We start from the raw sequence: 25,621 nt of genomic DNA, 5'->3' as shown, positions 1-25,621 counted from the left end.
ATAAAAACAATACATTGCATACAAAACTGTCCAAAGAAGGTCTCCTCTCCAGAACTATAAACACACTTGATTTACAGTCTAATGACACTCTTTTCATAAATAACATTATTCCTGACAGGATTTAAATGTTTGATAATTCATACTGTTTTTGTAGAACCATTTATATATTTTTATATATAACCTACAGAACTAGGATATTGCCTATGAAATTGGTGAATAAATTAAGTAAACTTTTAACATGTTAAATCATTCTTGAAAGTCTTACAGTGTGAATACAAATGATACTGCCTAGTAACAGTATTATGATATAATATAAATGATAATAGAATACACTTTAGTAGAGGGGTTTTTTGGGAACTTTAAAAGTGTTACTTTTTATTTGTCCCATGGATATACTAAATACATAATCTTCAGTCCAGTGATTCTCCTCTTTGGTCCTTGGGCCCGAGTGCCCTGCTGGTTTTTACTCCATCCATTTAATGAGATGCTGATTTATGGCCCGCTCAGATCAGAATTGGCAAGGTAACATTTACTCGCATGCTGTGTCAAAAAGCAGGTAGGACAGGAAATAATGTGGCCAGGGTTACCAAGCATTACATGAGGGTGTTAGCATGGCCATCAAACTAACAAAAGCATTCCTCAGGTTGAGAAACGCAGCTGTTTTATTGATTACTTTCCACTCTTTTGTTCCACTATCTCTATCCTTGCACTAATGGAGAGCCAGAAAGCATGAACCTTGTCCTGCTGTTTGTGTTCTTTAGGCATGCAGTTATAGAAACAAGGAAGCAAACAATCAATAGATACTTAAGGAGAGGTCAATCCCGCCTGGACTTTCAAATTGGCTTGCAGGCTGGTGAGCCTTGCTATCTTTCAGGTTGGAGATCTAACAGATTGAGGAGTGAACAAGATGAGATCAATTAAAAACAAGAAGCAGCTTTTTGGTATGAACATGGTAGTTATACTGGTATGCAGATAAATGCATTTAACTGATGTGATCTGGTTGGAAAAACTGGCAGCACGAGTCTGAGTGCCAGGTTTAACCGATTACATAGATCCGGTGTTGGAATTGGAAATAATGCAAAGAAAAAAATCCATTATTTTTATAATCGAGTTGGGATGTTTGCAAAATACAAATCCATGTCTGTTAATTGTTTTCCGAAGCACAAACTATACTCCGGGACAATTCAGACCTGCAAAGGCAATAACTAAACTGATAACAGAAGAGGGTTGCCTGTGAGACTAATTTATTTATTTTAATTCCCATGCTTTTGACCTTTTGCGGGACATGTTGTTTGTAGTGCTGTTGCTCTCATGTTCAGTGGAGCAGGTGTATATCCACATGCGAAAACACTAGACACTGTGAGCCATTAATGCAATATTAATAGAATGAATAAAATATCCCTGTGTCAAACAAGTTGTCATTGCAGCTGACATGAGGTCATTAGATCAGCAGCCTGCCACCAGGAGAATAAATGAAACCGTGCACGCCTGATATTAAGGTCTTAGCTATTCCCAAAGGCCTTGGGGGATGGTGTACTTTATTATTCAGCAACATAATGGAATGCTATATGAATAAATGTTTGTCAATGAAAATACAGCTGGTTCACTTGTTCCATTTGTCATTTAAATTCAGACATATTTAGTTTCTTTGTGATGATTGTGCTTATAGCTAGTACTGCTTCTGTATCTTTAATGAGGTCCCATCCTTCATGGGTTTGCAGTCTGCTTGAGGATTGCAGCAGCTTGATAAATAAAGGTCCATCTTCTTCTTCTTGACTCTCCCAGTCTGGCTATCACCGCCATGTTCTGCCACTTCATGCAAGGCGAGAGAAGAAGGCACCTGCTTAAAAGCTTATCTCTGCTCCGACTGAGGTCACACCCGCGTTCCTTTAAAATGTATTGTCGGCAATGACTGCAAAGTGTGACAACAATAGCACTCTTAGACTTTGTCGGAAGTTTTCTGCAGTTTATCTGGCGAGCAGAAGGAGCCACAGAAGAGGAAACCCCATTACGTCCGATCCTCTTACGCGGATGTGTGCAGAAGCATGAGGAGCTCTCTGCTGGCTCTGGATGGCCTCTCACTCATCCCTCCTAAAAGGAAAAATGCCCACATTGCTTCAGCAGAAAACGATTTGGGCTGAAAGGCGTTATAACAGGGTTAATTGTAGTTGTTGCAACGCACCACTGTGGGTTTCAGGCAACATTCTGGTTGGATTACAAAGTCACTAAGCCATAGCAGACTTCTGAATATCATCCAAGTATTTTTCCATGGTAGAAAACCTTATTTGAGTTTGAAACGTCTGTAGATCAATAAGAAATGTGCCTTTTAAATATGATCTGTTTTTGTGAGGCACATCCCTCTCATCTCACAGTTCCTCAAATCCTGCTAAATGAGTTTAAAGTGAAATTGTTAAACGGCTGCCTTTTATTGCTGCCTGTGAGTGTCTGCTGCTTCAAACAGAGGTATATTGTTGCAGTTCCTCTCAGACCCTATGCTTTGTTCTCTGCTTTATCGCTTTCTCAACACTTTCCCCACCCCTGCTCTGAAACCACATTGCACCTTTCAAAGTATATTGCACTTAAGACTAATCCTGCGGATCTGCTTGTCAGGGAGAATCCCCTTGCAACACATAAAAGATGCATTTTAAGGAAAAAAGGATAGCAACCAGAGGACTAAGAATGGCTCTGTGAGGCTTATCTAATGCAGTGTTAAATGAGTGGTGCAGGGATGACGTATTTTTGTAAGCCGACCCGGAAGTAAGCTGCGCATGGTTTCCCTCAAAAAGCAATGGGATTTCTCCATACATAGGATTTTGGAATATTGTAAAAAATAAGGTCTGTGGAAAACGAACCTGTTTGATAAATGCACATTTTGTTCAGCCGGATAATCTCCACATGTCTACCCTACTTTTAACATTTTCGAATCATAAATCTAATGGCCAGAAGCAAAATACTAACGTTATGCTATAAACGAACTACAGCTGAGTACAGCAGGGTCGCACGACTTCAACGTCACCACAACTTAAGATCGATATTCAAAAACACAGATTCAAAATTGTACAAGTTGAAGCGTTTGTTTTAACAGTTTGCAATAAGCAGGTACTTGTTTTCAGGCAGAACAGGGGCAAACAAACTTAGCGGGAGTGTTTACGTGTTCGGCGTAATTACGTACAATGTCCTCGACAACTTCTGAAGTCCTATTCAGCCACTTGTTAACAACCATCGTTTTTCAGACACTTCAAAAATCACCAGTGGGGTCACTGCTGCTGATGTATTTAATGTCGTAGAACAAAACGTGATCCGTCTCTTAAATTTGTGTCAAACACAGACCTTATTTCAAGCTATTTTCCAAAATCCTATGGAGAAATCCCATTGACTCTTAGACGAGGGAACCGGGAGTGGTACAATGCTAACTCACCTCCGGGTTTTAGGACTCGTTCCTGCACCACTCTATAGGCTAAATGCTAACGTTAGCATGCTAACATGTACACAATGGCAATTTGAACATGCTGAAGGTATAATGGTAATTCTCACCATCTTAGTTTAAAATATTAGCAGCATGTATTATTTGCTAATCGGTACTAAATACATCGTACAATTCAAACTAAAGCTAGTGGGTATGTTTCTCAGGTCTTTGGTTGTAATTTGTCAGAATTGACCTTATGATGGGACAAGAGGAGAAGTCTTGTGATCTCCAAAGTTATTTCTAGCAATACATTTCTGGACACAATTCATGGAAATCCATCCAATCCAATAATTGTCAAGATGATTTAGTCTGGATCAAATGTGTAGACCGTCAGACTCGCCACCAATACAAACAATGGTCCCATGGGACAGTCCCCTTGGCGCTAAGGATCACAGAGGTGTGCAAAGATATGCCTGCTCTGATATTGTCAAAGTTAGATTTACAGATTTACTTATCTAAAATCACAACAACACACTGTCTGGATATTTTTATAAAAGGCTTCAGATAAAATTATTTTAAAATATATATTTTTGTGCTCAAAATATTAGGCTGCTTATTAGGCCACCCTTCTACGACCTCAACACCTCTGATAAAAGAGTCTAACTCTGAGTCACTATCACCATCTTGTTAGCAGCTCGTCCTCGTTATTCCTGCAGTCAGAGCATCCCTGTTTTTAATGAATGACACAAAATGTGTGAGAGAAAGTGCTGATGACTCATCAGTAGAAAAATAAAAAGTAAGGTCTCCATCTCAAGAGTGACTTTAACGTTGGTCTTAATGAAGGATAGGAAGGTGTCTCGGACACACACAATGTGTCATCTGTGGTGAGACGCTAGCTAAAGACAGCATGCGGCCAAGCAAAATGAAATGATATCAGGAAAAGGTAAAGGTCAGAAATTATTTGAGAAGAAAAAGCAGTTGGCACTATTTAAAAGATCCACAGACATGGAAAATCATTTGAAAGAGCAGGCAGTAATTTACAAAGGGTGATGGCGTCATGAAATATGGAAAAAAGTAGAGGGGGGCTCTGCTTTCTGAGGATACAAAGTACCACTGCCGAAAGCTACACCCCTAGTATGGCTAACAAAACAACAGCTTCCTATCCACGCTCTGCACATGGATGCACTCATCTTCAGGGTCTAAAGAAATGTGTGCAATGTGCTGCAAACTTAAAAGGGACAGGAGGTGCACAGCTAACAGGGCTGTCTTACTGTCTCTGGAGGCTGGTGGCACGAGGCTCTGTTTAGACTGCACACCCATGTGAGGGCTATAATATAGATGGCATGCCACTGAAGAGCAGCACGCAGCAGAGAGGGAGAGAAAACACAATAGTCCTTCCACAGTGTTACCTCTAGTATCCAGCCGGTCATGCAAGGGTTTTATTATAATTTGTATTAATTATTTAAATATTATAAATGTTGCATAATTGCGTAAATAGCATTTTACTGTTATGACTGTCAAGCAAATTTCAAATAATATAGTTTTGCTTCATAGCTTGATTTATTACAATAGGAATGACCTTTTTTAAGCTGATTATATGTTTTGTGTGTAAAACCCCCTCTGAAATTTGAAGAGGTTGAACTATCAAGTAGCAGAAAAATGTATGTGCGCTTGTGTGTGTGGGTGTGTGCGTTGGACTGCGTGTGTGTGCATGTGTGTGTGTACTTTTGGATCTCGTGGATGTCAGGGCCGAGTGTGCTCACAGTATACAATAAACTGTCACCAGGATTCATTCCTTGTCCTTCATATTACAGCAGGGCCTGAGGGTGCATCATAACGGTTGCTAACAACACTCAGTAATATATAATCATTATATCAGCCAGCCCAGTGTAGACCTTTAAAGGAACACTAAATTATTAGAGTGCAGCATGGGCCTCGGGTAGTTATGCTAAAATACCTGTTGATTTTACATGAAATGAAATAGTGTAACTTTGGTGTTTCATTAGATTCAATTTAATTTGGTCTATTCCCCTCGAGACGATGCTTTGCAAGCGTGGGTTTTTTTATTTTCTCTGGTTGGCTGTACAGTGGCGTGTGGGTTCTGTTTGAACATGTGTTTCTGCTCTTTTGAGCTTGAAAAGTATACCACAGCAGCCAGAGCATACATAACAAATCCGTTGACAGGATAACTGTTTTCAGATGCAAATCCTGTGAGATTCAAGCGCTGCCTGAACCCATGCTTCTGACACTAACATTGATTTGGGGGAAGACCTCAATCACCATTGACATTTTGCAAATTAAGCTCTTTCCTTTCAAATAGGATTGCTTAAACTAAAATTGACTTGCGGACGGGAGCTATTGCTGACAGAATGTAGTGTTTTTTAACTGCCTTATCAGTGTTGGAGCACTCGCATATGGCCCTCAACGAAGAGAGGAGGATCAATAGCATGTCATTTATCAATGGAGTATGCATAGAGCTGTCAAGAGCTCTCTATCTGGAGGTCGAAGGACAATATTTTCCTGTAAATATACTCAGACCTTTGGGAGGCACCACCATCTGTATGCATCTTCCAGAACATCTCTTTACCCCACTTCTGCCAGTAGATACACTTATAGAATGTATTTTTGATATTTTATTATGGAGGATTATGATCCGTTTTAAGAAAACTATTGTACTAACCTGATGAAATACCTCCATCAGCTTGGTCCATATTGTGACTGATGGTTTTGTTTTTATTTCCATCCATCAGTCATGTTAATGGGACAACAATATGTTAAAATATTCACATCCTGGGGACGTGGCCCCTCAAGGTTAACCATCTCAGGGCTTTCATTTGGTTTCCGGTTACGGCAGGAGTTATAGTATGGCTAGGCATGCAGTGGTTAAGCTTACAACAGGTCTCCAAAGAATTTATGGAAACCCAGATTTATGCTTGACGCACGTGGTTAACACAGGACCCCGCCACAGATGCCCCCAGAGTAGGTTTTGATTTATAATTTAGCATCAGAATCCACCAGTTTATGGCACCACAGCAACACTAGACACATTGTATGTGATAAGACTGTATCTTGTTTTGTATTCCCCACAGGAACTGTTATTTACATTTTTCCATTATCTTTGTATATTGAACAGCAATAGGCTACACAAATACTTACATCCAGGTTAAATGCCTACTGTATCTTGCCTTGACTCATTACCGAACAGGCGAGTACTCCCTGAGCAGCGGCCGTGTTTACGGTCCATCATGCTGCGATAGAGAGTGGGGGTTTCAATGAACAGAAGGTTTTCCATCTCTTCGCTAGATGTTTGTTAATGGCGAACACTACTGAGTGTTTCAACTCAACTTCCATAACATCGTCTTCACTATTAGCATCAGAAACACAAACAGACTTGTCCCAGTTCTTGCATTTCCCATGGGTTTTCATTTACCGAGTGTATTGTCACATTTTTATGGCGGCCCAATTCTGACACAGCATAGCCTAAAGCAGGGGTGCCCAACCTTTTTTGAACCGAGAGCTACTTTTAAAGTTGCCAGTCTACCGAGATCTACCAGTCCAAATAGAGAGGCATAGCCATTACTGACAGCCTACTACCAGGTAAATACACACTTCTACTTGTATAAAACTGACCTTTGTACGATTAATACTTCATAAAATACTGCAGATCCTTTATCTTACCTCTTTCTAATCTACACACATTCAAGTATTTAACTAAAGTTACACAACAGTGTTGTTGATACAGAGTTGGAGTTTATTCACACATCACTACAGTGGGTAATGTTTTCAAGAAACATTGAACAGTGCTGCCACATATGACACAGGAAAAAAAGAAAATACTCTGAACCCTTTATTTGCCATTATATAAAAATAGTGTTGCTACAAAAGTATACATTTGTTACGGTGTGTGAAGCAGGCAGGACCCAAATGCAGAATAAAGTGAAAATTCCTTTATTTCAAGGCTAGGTGATAAACAAAGACAAAACAGAACACTCACCGACGAACTAGTCATGACACAAGACGAACCGACAAAGACAGACAGAAAAACCAGAACTTAAATACACACAAGACTAATCATACAAACAAGACACAGGTGAGGAGGGAGGAGAAAACACAGGGGACACCAGGTGAACACATTCGGGTAAATTAGACACACCAGGGAAACTAACGACAGGGAACCACAGACAGATTTAAACAAGACACAACGCAGACAGAAACAGGCAAGACGGGGGGTGAAGACCTTTCAAAATAAAACATGAAACAAAGGACAGAAAAAGACAAGACAAAATACATTACAGACAGATCGTGACAAAATTAGGCTTACTAATAAGACAACTCAGATCTGAAGCTACACCGGAATCTGCTGCAACAGTGCAATAAAAAAGACACAATTAATAAAATCAAACCCTTTTTTTGTTGCATTTTAGTAGATTATAAAAAGAAATGCCTTTAAAATAGGATGCAAGCAACACTAGTTTCTTAACCTGAATTGATAATAGACTATAATCAATTTAAGTTTGCATTCTTATACCATTTTGTACAATAATTATAATGAATAAGTTCAAACAAACTCAAACTTACAGCTGATTAATAACGGTTTTTAAATAAAATAAAGATAAAGCCTCGCTCACATTGCAGATGAGACAGATGAACTTTGAATTGGAATAGATACAAAAATAATCATCCTCCCACTCGGAGTGAAAATTATGTGTTGCTTCTTGTGTGTGTGCAGACTGTCACTCCTGGTGTTGACAATAGGCTTGTTTGAGACACATTGCGGCTCGCCTCGAAAGTAGACGAGAGTAGCCGATCACAGCCGGGGGAGGTGTCAAAATGCTCGTCTTAAGTCGGACAGCTCGGACTCAGAGTCGGCTTGACTGGCTGGGTTTGCAATGGCGGAAATTGCGTTGGCGTTTTTCGTTGCAGATGAAGTGGATGCAATAGAAATCCCACATGTATTGTATGGAGAATGACATGATCTAAAGGGACTGTGATTGAGAGAAAATTAAATATTTGTTTACAATAAACATGAATATGTCATTTGTTTGATTTGCATTAAAAGACAATACCATTTTTGATTTAAATGATAGATTACCTTGTGCATTTGTTGCAGCCCTTGCTTGCTGCATAAGTGCAGCTGCTAAACTGTTATCTGAAAAATAATTTACATAATTTAAAATCATATCCAGATTGTTGGAATGCAATTTAGTTGTTTACTCACCATTTTGTAGTCTTTGGGAAATGTCTTGTGAGACTCTTACAGTGATGTCTCCCTGTCCATCACGCAGTGTAAGCACCACAAATTCCATTTTACCCACTGTAGACAAAGGTGATCTCCATTGCTTTATATAGGTTTGTTAATTCAGTCATGATGAGGAACCACACCAGTGACTGGGTTCCATAATTAGAAATGCTCCTCCCTCTTAATGTTTGCAAAACTGATAGGTGGACAGGCTACAAATGATCAGTCCCTTCAGATCCGCACACATGAAGCTTCATGAGCATGAATTGAACAGACCTGCTGCTGTGTTAATTCTTTAGCTGCCACTTTAAGCTTTATGATGTGTACAACATGGATGTAATTTGATTTAATCTTGCCATTTTAAATGATGTATTCAATAAATAAGGTTAAACCAAATCATTACATTACAACAGATTTTATTTTAATGATTTGGTTTAACTTAAAGATAAACTTTATTGTTATTGCACATATTACAGGTACTGCGACAACCAAATGCAGTTTAGCTTCTAACCAGGTGCAACAAGCAGTGAAGTGGAAAGTAATGTACACAATCTACAGAATAACATATAGAATGAATTGAATGATGAATAAACAGTGAGGGGTATGAATACACTAGATATCAGCCTGTGAGCAGTATGAACAGTGTGTATGAATATGCTAAGATATATAAAGTATGAAAACGGTAAGCAGTATAGTATAAAATATATAGATATTCATTTCATGATGATAAACATTGTGGAACAATGATGAAAAATGGGAATGGATGTGGCGAAGTAAAACTGACACAAAACAACAACAAACTTTTGCCAGCCAATTGGAGAGTTTCATCAGCAGCACGTGGTAAAAACCACCAATGAGGCTCAGCTCGAGATACCAGCGAGCCGTTTCCCATCAAGCATTTCGCTTCCGCAGCTCGTGGAGAGCAACTGCGCCAACTCGCCTCGCCTCGCTCTCAAGGCTGCGGGCGTCTTTGTCCCGCGAGATTTCAAAGTCTCATGTGGGCGGAGCCTCCAGAGCAAGTCGGACAAAATGACTAACCATCATGCAACGCACGAGCAAGACGTTGATCGCAACTGCGCAGGTCTGCGCAGGTGTTGCTTGTCTCAAACAAGCCTAGTGGTTGACACGGACAACGTTAGCGAACTAGTGCACTGCCCACTGCCCACCAGCCACGCCCCGACACATGGGGTCACGCCGGCCAATCACAAAGCTTTGATGCGTTCAAGTGCATTATTCTGGCACAGGAAGATTATGTTATAGGACATTAACGATAAAACTGAATATTGTTGTTCTATTTTTAGACACATCTCGCGATCGACTGGGAATCTCCCCGCGATCGACTTGTTGGGCACCCCTGGCCTAGAGCGTAGCTTTGGCAGCTTCATGCAATAAGCCCCTAATTTACAACTTTAGATCTTGAGTCAAGGCAAGTGTGTATGTATACTCCCATTGATTATTACAAGGTCTCAAATATCTGGAGATTAAACGCTGGTCCCTGCTAGGTAAGCTATTAACAATACTGCTCTATTTAGTTTGCTTCAGGCTATTTTGGGGTAAGGGTTGCAGTTAGAGATGTTGTGTTTATGGTTAATGGTAGGTAAACACATCTGTGCTTTGAACATGTGTAATTACAATGTCCTAGAATTCTGTGAGTTTTAGGGTGGCATTAATCCTACCTTCAATTTTCCAATTCCTGTGCGCAGTTGGGAACACGTCCCATCTTTCTATTTGGAGAAACCATCCATACAGATGTTATGATTTTCAATGTGCTCTAATGAACATAAAATTAATAAATACATAAACACAAGGCACATAAATTCACCCACTCAGCTGGTCATATTACAAGTGGCTGTGAGTAATTGAGTTTACCCGAAGACTTTGATTATTTTTCTGTACAGTCACACTACCATGAATATTTGTAACATTTTATCTGTTCAGGCCAAATGCAGTTAACATCACACTTTTCTGCCAGTGTTCATATGTTTAGCTTTTATAATACTGATTTAGAGGAATTGTCTTCTTCATTCTTAAAACCACAATCTGTTTATACCAGTTATACTTAATATAACTCACATTTAAAAGACTAAGTGAAATAGATCAACACTATTCCTTATTTTGAATGATCAGTAAGGCAAAAGCCTGTTTTTCAGATCTTCTAAGCAAGGGATTGTTTTTGTCTTATTTCATCTCGTTTGACAGATTGTGTTTTGAGCAGACTTGAACTCCACATGAGTTGTTTTGGGGAAGAGTCATGTTAGTGCTCTTGTTGAAAATAAAGATAAGCCTTCAGTAGCGGTGTGTGACAGTTCCATTGTATTCATCTGGGTCTATTCCTGTTTCGGCTGGTTAACTTGTCTGAGGGTAATTGTCTGATCTGGCGTCTGTTGCGCATCTCTGCTTCTGGCTCTGAAATACATGTCAGTGTTCAGCCTTCTGACACTTTGTTTCACTGCGAGTGGAAGTTATGTGAAATATGCGTGTCACAAAAACACATTACACATAAATCTTCCCGGTCCATTAGTCAAGACACTTGCTCTGATGAATCATGATCTCAGTGAGAATGAGTCTGTTGACAAAGAAAAGCTCTAAAAACTGTGTCCAGTTCATTCGGAGTTGGCAGGTTTTTCAGTATGGAACAAAATAAAGCTTTTTGTGCTCACTGAGAGCACCATTGTCCATTGTTGGCTACGTGGCAGAGCCAGTGTGTTGCTGACACGACTACCTGGTCAGATGCCCCGAGTGATGCTCCACACATACAGCACAGAGCAAAGCAGAGAGATCACGACTGCACTCAGGATCATTATCCTCAGAGTGAGCCGCAGTGAAAGTAGCAAACATAGTGCGACTTTAATAATCTTTACCTAACGTTTTCAACCATATAACAGCCACCTTTCTTCACACCCCATTGCTCACAGAACAGTATGATGTTGATTAGAAGCAGTAGTCGCAGTGGTAGTGTTATTACATATTTGAAAGGTTAAATGACCGTACCAGTGTGTTTGCTTAATGTTACTTTATCATTACGGTGCAATGCACTGAAAGAGCAGAATGAGTCTGTACTGCATTACCGGATCACTTATATATGACTGTGAAAAAACAGAGTGCAGATCTGATGTGAACTGTGATGGGTTACACAACTCATGACATTTCAATATATTTGTATTTTGTAGAAATTAATAGAAGACAATGGATGCCTGTAATTGAGAAGAGACATGCATTAAAGTGTCTGAAGCACAGCAGCCTGTGCAGACCGCAATAATTAAATAAAGTAATCAGCAACTTAAATCCTATAAGTTGACTGTAGGTGATAGAATTAAGCCTTACAAAACTCACAAGTGTCTAACAAGAGTAAAGGCTTACAGTCCTTCAATCGGCTTTGTGAGGCTGAAATACTTAGAACAAAATTCTAATGTTAGCATGCTCAAAAAGATATTGCTAACCCAGTAATTATTTTTGAAAGTTTGCAATCTTAATTTACCCTGCTAATATGCTAATACCTAATCAGTACTAAAAACATAAAACAGTTGAGGGTGATGCCAATGTCATTATTGACCCATTAACCAGTACTGGGCAAACTATAGTCCATTTCTGGCTTAATGATGGCACTAGGTTAGAAGAGAGGGGATCGCAAAGTGATTAGAATTCAGCCTGAAGGGGACATAAATGTCTGCACCCAATTTCATGGCAAGTTATCTAATAACAGTTAAACATTTTTACTTTAAATCACAGATGTCAACTTCATAGTGGCACTATAGCAAAAGTCAGGAGATCACCAAAGTCATTTGTATTCATTCTCCGCGGACCATGAATGTAGAATGAATTTTAAAGGCATTTCACAGGAAAACCTGAATAAAATTGTCAATCCATCTAACAATTCTTGAAATACTTCAGTCTGGACCAAAGTAGTAGACTGAGAGGACACAATTTCCATCAATAAAGCCACCTGAATGACTAATAAACAGAAACGTCATATTAAATCTCTGCACGTAGAGTGACCAAAAAACTGAATTGCCAATCCTAGAAACATGTGAACCCTTACCATATATGTGCTTCTACATTAAGAGCTTGACTTTTCACTTTCCATGTTCTTGCCTCAAGCATCCGAGTCATTAAGGCCCTGTCACACTGTCCCGAAATTGACACCCGATGGACACACGAATATGGAATTGTGAATTTCGCACGAAGATGGCCCCGAACCACACACGAAGGCAACATTTACATTACATTTAAGACATACAACTGCAATGAAAGTACCAAAAACAATTATGTTACAGTACTATGATACTGTACTGATATCTTCAGACTTTGTTCTTTACTTTATCCGTCTTTATATGTAGAAAATATTACGTTTTCTCCGTAATGTTGTTTCCATAACAACAACAATTTCCTGTCAACTGTCCTTCAAAATAATATATTATATCCTTTTTAGTTTCACAGAACACAAATTGGGTTATTTACATAATATATTTACATGATTGTGTTGTGCAATGAAACAACCAGATGGACACACGATAAAGGAAATGTTCAAATTCGGCTGTGATCGTATCAACATCGGGCCATTCGTGAGGGCATCTTAAGCCATCGTATGACCGCCGGCGGAGTTTCTCAGGCTCCGGCAGCAACTTCGTGAGCGGAGGCAAAATCTTTGGCATGCCAAAAAATTGCCAAAGGACCTTGCGAAGGTTCATTTTCGTGTTGAATTTGTGTGTCAATTTTGCCCTTCGTAAGGCCATCGTGAGGGCATCTTGTTATCCTCGGTGCCATCGGGCATTCGCCCCGATCAGAGTGAATGTGAATGCACCGATGATAACACGAAGATGACACGATTTGACAAGATGCCCTCACGAGTGCCTTACGAAGTTGCCGCTCACGAAGTTGCTGCCGGAGCCTGAGAAACTCCACCGGCGGTCATACGATGGCTTAGATGCCCTCACGAATGGCCCGATGTTGCTACGATCACAGCCGAATTTGAACATTTCCTTTATCGTGTGTCCATCGGGTGTCAATTTCGGGACAGTGTGACAGGGCCTTTAAAAATGCAGCAGACAGAATTTCAGAACCGTTGAGGGACCATACATTCTTGATTTTAGCATTTGAACATTTGAACATTTTTCTTATATGATCTGTGGACATACTGTATAGCCGACCGCTGTTCGGACTCTCAGCAGACCTTGTTTTTTTCTTCTTATGAGTCACGTTAAGCATGATATCTTCAGGCCATTCTGAATGTCCCCTGTCTTGACAGTAGAGGAAAGGTGACTGTGCTTTTGCCACCAGGATGCAAACACTGCGGGAGAGAAGGGACTTTAGTGCCCTGAACTGAGCCTCCCGGGTTGGGGGTTTACACTTTAATCAGCAATGTCTACCAATTAAATACTTCTGGTTACGGATAAATAATGTAAGAGCCTGTTCTGCTTCTGACAATTCTAGCAGAGGAGGAGAGATTTGTATAAAGCCTTGGAGGAAGGTCTGCCGCTGCAGCTACAACAAAGTCCTTTGGTTGACTGTGAAATGCCCTACCTTGAAGACTTTTTTTTATACCCACACTCAAGGTTGTCTTTCAAATTGCTTTTATTATCAGTCTTATCCTCTGGTGTACTCAGGGTTTTGCCTACTTGTAGTTTTATCCTGGTACAGTCTGGATGTTTTATCTTTAGTTGTTGTTAATTTATTCCTTCAATTGTTTATCCATATATTTTTAACTACTTTTCTTGTAAATGTGTTTCTGGATTTGTCTTGCCTTTTTAAAGATGTTAACGTTCTTTGTTGCTTTTCCAGTATTTTAAAGCACTGCTCGATGAGTGAGTATCTTTGTGTGATTAGTAGTTTAAGCAGCATATTCTGCATTTTTCCTTCTAGAATATAATCTCTGCCTAATCACACTATGGCTGCATACATTCATTTCCAAACACCCCTGTGAAAATGGTTGCAGTTTCCTTAATGTATAGCACAAAACAGCAGGCATAACATCCGTTCTAGCCATTTGAATGCTCACGGAAAGCTTTTGCAGGAAAGTGTATTCATCTGTGCATTCCTAATGACATTGCAACTTCTCTGACACTCCAGATCCATATGGGCTGACAGTGGATTTGGCATATGTTATGAATTTACGGATAGCTGATGAGATACTATAATCTCTTGAGAGGTACAAGGCAACACCCGAAGCATTGCCAAGCATGCAAATAGCTGCCTATTAAAGTGTGGCGGTCTATACTTAACTGGTACCGAATATCTCAAGTGCATGGCATCAAGTAGAGGTTCAGACACACTAACTGAAGGAATAGGATATCTGTGATATTTTCCACGGCTGTGATCAGTTCGTAATTACATGCCCTGCTAAAGGATTCTTTGTGAGGAGCAGACAGAGAGGGAAGATAAGATCGAGGAGGCTCACCCGCATTGCCTGCACTATTAGGGGAGAAATGGGCCTGGTGATGATGCTCTGTCGAGTCTGAAGAGAGAGCTATACAGGGAGAGAGGGGGGGTAGAGCAGAGGGAGTCATTGCAATGCAGGTCAGAGTGTTGCAGGTGCTCGAGTGACAATGGATGTGTCAGACCCTGGATGCACCAGGTGTAGGTGGGGAAAAAAACATGCACCTATGCCATATCTTTGGTGAATAATGTGTGAGTGATTCACAGATTGTCACAGTACTGGACAGAGCAATGAAGCAGTGCAGACATGAACAGATATTGCACACGTCGAAAAATTCCCCAAACACAAACAGAGATTTGTATTAGTTTGTTTCTGTTGGAATAATTGTTCTTGTTCTCCTGACCTGGGGCATAATGTCGTGCATATTTCAGTATTGGTTTATTGATATTTAATATGTCTCTGAGAGAGAAAAAAACGAAGTTATGCTGGCTGTAAAACAACACAGAAGAGAAAACAAGGCTGCGTCCAGTGCACTTTGCAGTCTGGAAAAATCAATACAGCCATCTGTAATGTGAGACCCTGTGGATATAAAGGAATACATTTGATAATACTTAGTCATAAACCTGCAGGCTGTGTTTTACTCCTACCTTAAGTGGAGTTTCTGTCACACCTTGAGAGAGCACACGGCACAGCCACGATGACCAAGGCTGCTCTTCTGAACCGCATTGCTCTCTGCAGGGCCTCGCTTTGTGTGAAGCTTAAGTCAAAAGGTTCTTTACAAAATTACTTGAAAAGATACCGTATCTGTACAAATAACTCTCATGGGTGACGGCGTAAAGGTTTGACTGTCATGTCAGCTTGGAAGGCAAGATCCTTAAGTCGTTGTATAGGCTTCATTTATGGAATGTGCTCATACCAGCATCACTGCACATTTACAGTTCATTCTATACATAAAGCCTCTCCTCAGTATAGACTTGTCTCCGATGTGGCTTTGAGAGTTGTTTAGTGTTTGGAAACGATTATTTATTTGAAACAGCAATAGAGTTGAAATAGCAGTCTGTTTACCAGATGGGAAGAAAGAGGTCGGTCAGGTTCCCTTTGTGAGCGATCCACACTTTTCTCCCACGCCTCGGCTCTACTCTACTGGGTGGCTCTGCTGGTCAAATATCTGATTCGTGAGTCATACCTAGCCTGTGTAACCGTGGAGAAACATGCTGGTTGTCTTAAAATACACTCTGGCAGGGCAGCCATGCAAGAGCTGCAGGCCGGCACCGAGCACTGGAGCGACCCAGGGGACCGGCGTGGTGCGAGCGGGAGAGACGGAGGGTGAGGGAATCGACTGGGAAAAGCAGAAGTGGGCGGAAAAAAGGAGACGCGGAAGGTCGTGTTGGATAAAGGATTACAAAAGCCTAACTTTCCGTCATGTAACACAAAGTGTAGTTCAGCCGTGTGGGCAACTCTGCAATCTGGAGAGTCCTGGTGCAAAAAGCTTCTGCAAAGCACATAACACTATTCAGGTAAGGTTCCTTGCAAAAATAAAAAGGCGTGTAACTGGTGGAATGAAGTAGGAGTGTGATGAGATGCTTGCCTTGGTGAGAAGTGTGGGGGAGAGGGAATTCACAAGTAACGCATCTAATTATGCTATACTAATTTTCTCATCTAATGCTACAAGTCTGAGATACTGACTGAATAGTCAGCAGAGACTATCATTTTTCTATCGTTTTTCTCAAAACTGCTATAATCAATAACACTACATGAACAATGAACCATGTGGACCAGTAATAGAGCTATACGAGAGCCCAATAGATATGTTAATGAGCAAACGTTTTTTAACACGTTTGCCAATTGTATTATTATAAAGTCAGAATATATTAGAGTTGTGTGTTTCCGCTATGTTGCCAAAAATCTATTATTATAATTCAAACTAAAGTTTTGAGTTTCCTAAAAACGACCATCAGAATAATAATCATGATTGCCACGTGCAAATATTGTTTGGAAAATAAACGTTCACAGTTACAATGTTGATGAAATCCGTGGCTAAACCTAATCTCGGTGGAATTACAAATTTCCGACAAAACATATCTACTAATGCGAGTGAGTCATACCTGAGCGTAGATATTAGGAGCAAGGGTTTAGAAAATTATAGAGAAAAAAGGGGGAAAAAGATTAGGAGGGAAAAGTTGGGTGGCATGTGAGCAAAATACTGAGTGCAGATTGTCTCTGATTGTGGGGCAAATTGGCAGCCAGAGGACCTCTCTGGGCAGGAAGTGTCCGCTGATCATCAGTGTGGGCTGGGCTGCATGCAGGCAGAGGACATGGAGGGAGGCAGGGATGATGGAAGATGAGACTCACTTGTCTCTCCCTCTCTGACAGGGCTGAAACACACAGAGGGGCGGAGAACAGTGGAGCTGGGCTGAAAGTCACAGGTTGTGTAAGGGCAGGATGATGAAACACAGCCTTCACAAAAGCAGAGTTTGAGTGAGAGACACAGATGGGCAGGAAGAGAGGGGGAGTGAGGGACAAAGTGAGGGAGGGGAAGCTGTCGGTTCTCCCCGCCCTTCCTCATTGCCTCCGCGACACTGTAGGCAGTGCCATGCTCTGGGAGAGGGAGATTACAAATGCCCAGCCTGAGGTTGAATGTATGGACACAGTCATTACCTCTGCCCTGCTAACTCTGCTGTCTGGATACAAACCAGTGACTGTCTGATCCCCCCCCCCCCATTTGTCACAGAGTAGCTAAGCCTTGATATAGCAGGAACGATGTACAACTTGGTTACTGCTCAATATCTGTATGGGCCTGTATCATACTGTATTATTTTGTTTATATGATATCGACCGTTGCTGCTTTACAACGCCAGGCTGTGGAGCTGCAAATACATTTTCTGACAGGGGATGTTTTTTGTGAGCAAATATTTATTCTATTAAGGGTGGGGTGTGTGGTTTTTCAATTGCTTTCAAAATGGCTCCTTGGCTAGTCCATGGGATCATACTTACTGTGTCATTGTGCTGGTGTCACAAGGACAATCTGTGCACTGGCGTACGGCCACAGAGAGCATGGGGTTAGAGTCGGATCTGTCAGAAACCCGCTGTCATTTCCACCGTCACCGTGGAGATTGTTGCAAACAGCCGAATCGAGCGGACTGATGTCAAGACATACTTAGAAGCTAATCATGCAGAAAATAAAGGCACAGGGATTCCTGCAACAGCAACTGCCTGGCAGCACTCGCCCCAGTTAAAGCCATTCATGGGAAACATTTTAGCTCTGCCACTCACAGCTATGTTTTAGAGGGTTGCTCTCAGATTAATGGATACCAAACGCAGTATGGACAACACTCTACTTCTCTCTGCTTAATCTTTGACACTGAGTGGTGTCTGCTCAGTGCTGCCTTTTGTAGGAAAAACCATCATAGCTATGCGTATGAAAGATAGCTTTTGTTTTTGTCTAAGAACTTGTGGACTGTCGTACCCCTCTGTCTTTTCATATCTGCAGATTGCTCTCCTCTCAGACGGCACGGATAGATGGTTGCCATTACCCCAACTGAGAGTCGTGTTGTGCCATATGCTGCCCATTTTCTTCAAATAACATTTCTAACTGCATCGAACGTGTGAGAGAAGAGACGGATGAGAGCAGCGGGGCTAGCTGCAAGGTTTGCTCTGAGCTCGTCAGAAGCATCACCCTTGCATTAGCGGAGCAGGGCGGTCATAGCACAACATTCCTTTCTCTCGCCTTTCTGTAGAGCTGCCCATGGTGCTTGTGGACTGCTGTATGTGAAAATGCAACAGAAAGGCCAAGGCACTCTAATTAACTTCACCTGGCATTCCCACTTACTGTGAACGTGCCTAACCTTTACACAACCTTGCTTAGTCACATCTTTTCTTAAACACCCAGGTTGAAATTCTCATTTAATGTCAGTAAGCAGATTACCTCCATCCCCCCACATACCACCTCCCACCCCTTCCTTCTTTTTTTCATAACCTTTTTTAGACTTCAGCAACAGATTTATATTCAGGGCGGCCACAGCACTTTGTGGTGCTAAATCAATAAAACAGTGTCCCCCTATAACAGACCTCTGCGTTGTCCTTCCATCGATCCTGTCAGCGCAGATACATTCAAGAGCAAGCAAGGCCATTACCCTCTGCAATCCTAACTTTGATGTATACAGCAGATGACAGGTGCCAGACATCAGCTTTGGGTAATTGTTACACTGAGAGGGGGCATCGTTAATCATCGCTCTCTTGGCCTCAACTCAGTTGCTCATGATCGGTTTTGCGGTTTCTGTAGTAGTTGTCAAAATCAGAATGCTTGCAGGCATCACCCTCACCTTTTCACCTTGTTGCCACAGGGGCAGGGATTATATTGTGATGTGTGATGCCATGTTTCAAATTTTATAGATTAAAACCTACTTAATAAAATAAGGAGATGCAAGCCGTATGGTATGCAACGGTGAAACATGCAAAATCCTATAAAAGATTAAGTATTTAGAGAAAATAATCCTTTACTCATTCTGAGCTTAATATCAAGTGTTCTAAAATGTTGATAACAATATACACTCTTGTCGCCCTATTATTTTGGCATTATCAAGAAATTCAAATCTGCTTTAAATGTGTGGATCAAGAGCTTATTTTGTTGAAACCATCGGTGAAGTGGCAAAGTTAAACTTTGTGTTTTTTCACCTACTCAGAAAGATATTAATCAAGTTCAGAAGGTTTTAATTAAATCCTCTATTTCATAAAGAAGGTTTAATTACTAACTTGGGTTCCACTTGATTTGCAGCCCATCCTCTTCCAGAGTAAAAAATACAAAGGTGTTATATTCCTATCAGTATTAGTTAGCATCTCCTTGTTTGATAATTCCAGCAGGTTTAATCCTGACACCCTTGCAATTATCAATCAAGGTTTAGCACTTGTGTTACCTGGAGGTCAAAGTGGTAATTAAAAATATGCAGTCTGAAAACATAGAGGTTTTTAGATTTCTGGGGAATATAGAATTGAAAAACGATACCAGCAGCGTACAAGCCTAGGACAAAGTAAAAAGACATTGCCATCTTAAATGGTTCCCTGCAGCAAAAAGCTCCAGAGAGACAAATGTTCAAGCAGCTTATTTTCCCAGCTGGGGCGAAGATGGGACGTGATTCAACAAACCTATAACACCTTTTGACTGCATACTATTACTTCAGCTGCCCTGTTAAAATAAATCCCCTATCAAATGTTTCAAATAGATGCTTTACTTTTCGGAAAGAAGAGTCTTTTTAAATGGAAATCACTGCTGCAGTTGCTTTTCCATTACTTTGCAGCGATCCCTCTTTTACCCACTACACTCGATTCAGGCAGCCCTGGAGTGATTTAACGTGTGGCATCGCGGCAGGATTCCCACCTGTGAATTCCTTTAATTGCATCGCTGATTTTTTTGTTTGCCGGTTTTGTAGTTTCCATTATTTTTATTTTTGGCAACTGAAACATATTGAGTCGTCTCGAGTCTGACTCCTCAATTTGTCAGCTTTGGTGCGGTTGACCCCTTTTGAGTTGTGGGTCAAAGCTATAACTCAGAATCTGTGAGTTGAAGCAATCCCATCAGCATCCGCTGCGTCCTCATTCCTGTGTTTCCCCAGTGTCCGGCTGCTTCTGATCACCCTAACAGCAATGGATGGCATTCATAGAGTGCTTAGATTAGACTCTGTCATGAGGTTCTGCGATGGGTTCAGGAGAAAATGATTCATGTCTCTGCATGTGCATCCACCTCTCTAATGGGGGGTATCCAGTTTGATCCCAGACGTCCCACCAGCTGTGATTGCTGTTTTAAAACCTCAAACACAGTTGCTGATTAGATATTAAGGTCTTAAGCAGGCAGCGTTGTGAACAACCTCAAACAACCTCCATGGATCAACTGATTTACTTGACTCTTGATTTGTGATGATGAATGCATTCAGATATGTAAATCCAATGTAATTATTTTACTTGTTCAGAGAGGTTTAGCTGGCATGAACAAGATGCACATTTGACAACTAGGACTATATATATGTACTATTTGCCCCAAAGAAAGAGAACACAAAAGAACCACTGACAAACTGGCCATTGCTCTGTGAGGCAGTACATATTTGTGCTAAATGCTAACTCCAGCCTGCTAACGTGCTAAAAATGGCAATACTAAAGATATGGAAGGAAGGCATAATATTTTCCATGATCACCACCTCAGCATGTTAACTCACAGATTGTCATTTCTCCAGAGCAATGCTGCAGGCTTTGCTAAAAGATTAGAGCAATTTAAAGAAGGGTGACAACAACACCTGCCGACTATTAAGAGGGTTCCTGAACATTAGGAAAATGCCTATCTTGCATTTCCTCTAAAGAACTTGATTGATATAGTCCTTGTTTATCCTGTGAGAGTCTTTGAGTTACCTACATCTCCACTGTTCCAGTTGATAATATGTCTCAGTTATAATTTAGTGTGATTAAGCTGCCTTTCTTAAGGAGGGAACATTAAGCTATTAGGTTGAGTAGTAACACATTTAAATGTAACCATTCACAAATTCCCCACATAAGTTAATTCTTGATCATGGATGGACAGTTTGACAAAAAAGCTATCGTGAACTTTAAATGGCATGTTGCTGTCTTCCTCAGCAGATTGAGTTTTCGTCTTTTGACAAGTAGGGAACCTGGGTCACATTATAACCCGTCTTTCTTCAAAGACTTGAAAGCTGAGTAAGATTGTGAGATGCAATTGAAAACTGAATTTAATAGAAGGTTTAATATCTTGATTTGTTGCGGGGTGATGAAGACAGACCTTGGTCTCACCAGGAGGGAAGTGTAAAGGAGCGCTTGTGCTGCTAGTTCATACAAAAAGTGCTGCAAAGACATTTCTGCGGTAAGTCTTCATTGATATGTTGAAAAAGGACAGTGACAGCACAGCAGGTTGCCCAGATAACAGACCCAATATAGGCTCTGTACAATATTACCTAACATAATGCAGGTATATTCGTAGATGATCAATTGACATGGTAATGTGAAATATATGAAAAATGTATCGTTCGTTTGTTCTGCAAGGCATCAGCTGTCTATGTGGGCTACAAACTTATTACTTTATTAATTAATGAGACAAATATATTGTTCATAAAGGACACTGATGTGAAAATCAGTTACTGTATCTTATCTAACAATGTGTATACAATAAAAGATTTTGCTATTATCTATTCATGGGAAGGGATATTTTATTAATGATACATAATATTCTCATAGCCTACATAGTTATTTGACCTATAAACAATGCATAAAGGTGTCAACTTAAATGATAGCTTAACCTTATCTTTCTTGCCAGCACACAATAAAGTAACCAAATATTAAGTGAAACACATTAATATAACATGTATATGTTGGGGAATATAGGCATTTGCTTTCTTTCTGAGCGTTGTGTGGTAAGATTGATACCACTCTCACCTCTGTATGTTTAATATTGAGTAACATCCAGCAGCTGGATAGAGTAGAACAAATAAATGACTTTGTGATAAGCACAGCTAGTTTGATGGAGTAGTTGCATTTGTAGCGCACAGGAATGAGAGTTTTGTTGATAGTCTGATAGCCACAGAGAAAGCGAATAAGCATGTTCATCAAAATGTAAAATGTATCCCTTAAAGGCAGAAAATAGCTGATCCTGGCAACAACTGTAATTTTTGCATCCGACATGTCAAAAATACGCTATATTTCTTTGATTGAGAGCACTGGACTAAGGGCATGTTGATCCTACATTTTTAAATGATCTTAAATGACAGACAGTTTATCTACCGGTAAATAGGTCAGTGATTTCCAACGCAACCATTAAAAACTGTGATTCTTCTACTATTAATCACTACCAGAATAGCCCGAGTTAACATTTCCTTGCCCTCCCGACCCCTCTTGTCCCCTTCAAGATCCCGCAGATAAGCTATGCGTCAACAGCCCCGGAGTTGAGTGATGACAGGCGCTATGACTTCTTCTCACGGGTGGTTCCTCCAGACTCGTTCCAGGCCCAGGCCATGGTGGACATTATCCAAGCCCTGGGCTGGTCCTACGTCTCCACAATCGCCTCAGAGGGCAGCTACGGAGAGAAGGGCGTGGAGGCCTTCACACAACTCTCCAAAGAAGCAGGTAAGAAACGATGATCAGCAATGGGCACTAAACAGAATACAAATTATTTAAAAAATAGTGTTTCAATGATTTAAATCTGTTTTGGGTGGATGAATTATTGATCTGTTTGGCAACTGCTGTTTAAGTCCCCCAGTGAGTTGTTACTGGAAGAAAACAACTAGAGAAACAGCTGCTGCGTCACTATAATGAGCATAGCCTGTACCCTTGTCAATGTAATGTATGTAACTATCACAGTTTTAATTTAGCTGTTCGCAGACGCCGAAAATGAATTGTTTGAAAATGTCTTCTCTTTAGCCAGCACAGAAGAGAGAGGACTGGTCTGAGCGGGTCATGTGGGAGACATGATTTTCTTTCACTCTGCCTTTTCTGTTTCACTCAACCTCAATTTGGTATCCCTGCTAGTGAGAATGCAGCACTCTGAGGGTAGTAATGATGGTCAGTCGGCCTCGTTGTCAGTCAGTTCAAACCAATCTGGCCTGGTTGTGTGCAGGAAGCCGCAGCATTTTAGATATTAAGTCTTTTTAGAGAAGAAGCCAGCCTTCTTAAGTAGATGTCTCTAGACATTTCTCGCAGGAGCCGTGATTACACAGAGAGCCAACCCACTGAATGAGCTGGAAACAAGCTATTAGAAACTGTCTTGTTTGTTGTAATGCAACATTAATGGTGATTGTTTAAAGTGGCAATGATACTTTGTCTTCACGTTTAAGTGTTAAGTTATTTAGTTTGCATTTGGTTTAGCAGGGTTAGAATAAGGATGTTGAAGAGTATTCACAACAGAAATGTGCATTCAGACAAGGTATTGGCGTGTTTCTGCCTGTAACTGGGCTGACAATTGTGCACATGCTTGACTCACCTGCTCTTTGCACATTGATGCCGTTGTGGGCATGTGGTGGTACATGTGAATCAGCAGTCACTGCTGTCGCCAGGAGACACTCCGTTGCTATACAGTACAACGGGTCGGCTATATTTGTCAAATCATGTGGTTTACAATCTGCTGCCCTTCAGTAATTCTGCAAGAGTAGAACACGGATACATTTTATAATACAGTCCAGTGAGTTTGAATTGACTGATTATTTTAACAGCAGTTAAAAGTGTTGGCAATTGCTGTTCCCAATCCCTTTTTCCATATTTGTAAATATGCAGTGCAGTGCCCCTTCAAAACGTGTGTTTTCGAACAGGCTGATTGCTTGGCATGTGGTATTGCTGCTTGCAGCTTTCCCCTTAAACCACTCATCAAAACAACTTCAAACACGACGCAGTGCTGCCTTTGGTCCTGAGTAATAAACCTGCCATGACACTGTTGTATCCCCTAGAAATACTAGAGTATACATTAAAATAGGTTTAAAAAACTCCGACAAACATTGACATTGATGTGGTGAGCTGTACCCAGCAGGCCGTCTTAGTAAACTACTCAGTGTGTACATAACGCACTACCATACAAATATCCCGTAGATCTCACGAGTTCACACACCCCATTGGCTCAAGACAATAAGAGAAAGTGTTTTGCTGCTTCTCACGTCGACCTTCAATGGATCCCAATCCATTTCCTGTACATCTTCAGGGAGTGATCTCTGTCTCTTCTAATGTACGGAAACCTCTTAAATGAGGAAAGCTAATGATATCCCACAGGCACTGATCAGAAGTCCAGCGGGCATGAATATTTTATCTGTGTGCATTCGCGTCCAGTGTGATTGCTCATTAAAATGTTAGGAAGCTGTTTGTGGAAGTGTAATTTGTATCGATGCAGAGAGCGAGAAGGCAGACGGTTTAGGAACAAATAGGGAAGCATCTGATTTAAGGCTTATTTTGGAAATGCCCCTTTATCTTAAATCCTGTGGATAAGCAGTTTCTTCTAGATAGTTTCCTTAGATGCATTTCTCACTGATGTTTCTCTTTTTTTTACTATGAGGAGTAAACACACTGCTATTATTATGACTCTTGAACAGCTACACAAGGAGTATGAAATTATAAGCCATTGTTGTTGTTGACTCATCCTATTGCTACTGAGCGGCAGTTACTTTGCAATATTTTATGTTCATATACGAAATGGGAATTATTTTCTCCAAAGTAAAAATCTTCCAGTACCCAAGGCATCTTATCTTTAATAAACACATTAATTATGTAATAGCATAACATTACATCCGGAGAATGAATTCAAAGGCATCGGTTCTGCACCAGAACAGACTGCAATGGATTGAAGAAGCAAACGTCCTGGGGAATATAGAAAGAGAATATCTGAAAGAACATAGGGTGTGAGTGGATGTATTAAACAGAAACTGCACTCTAAAAACAAATGCCTTGGCTCAATAAAGAAAATCAACGCAACAGTTTGCATCGATGTTTATTGAGTTAAGACAACTTCTAATGAAATTGTCTCAAAGCAACAAAGTTATTTGAGTTAGGGGAGAAGGCTTTTCCTCTACAATCAGAGGTGTTTTTAATTACCACTTACTTGATAATTGGTATTATAAACACAAGTTTTGAA

At 40.6% G+C, this 25,621-nt stretch overlaps 1 protein-coding gene across 2 annotated transcripts in view; it reads left to right on the top strand.

Moving 5' to 3' along the window:
• Positions 1–25,621, top strand: part of grm7 (glutamate metabotropic receptor 7) — an 81,494-nt gene that overhangs the window by 5,506 nt on the left and 50,367 nt on the right. Inside the window, exons 1-2 of one of the 2 annotated variants that reach the window (XM_034087916.1) lie at positions 16,474–16,535; positions 22,920–23,136. In XM_034087916.1, coding sequence (XP_033943807.1) covers positions 23,025–23,136 — 112 coding nt within the window. In that variant the 5' untranslated portion in view covers positions 16,474–16,535; positions 22,920–23,024. Of the gene's footprint in view, positions 1–16,473; positions 16,536–22,919; positions 23,137–25,621 lie in introns of those variants that run through there. The other variant, XM_034087914.1, reaches the window with a different exon arrangement.

This window comes from Pseudochaenichthys georgianus, chromosome 7, assembly GCF_902827115.2.
Source record: "Pseudochaenichthys georgianus chromosome 7, fPseGeo1.2, whole genome shotgun sequence".
Lineage (NCBI taxonomy): Eukaryota > Metazoa > Chordata > Actinopteri > Perciformes > Channichthyidae > Pseudochaenichthys > Pseudochaenichthys georgianus.
Note: the sequence above shows the minus strand (reverse complement) of the source record. Positions and strands in the feature narration are given on the sequence as shown.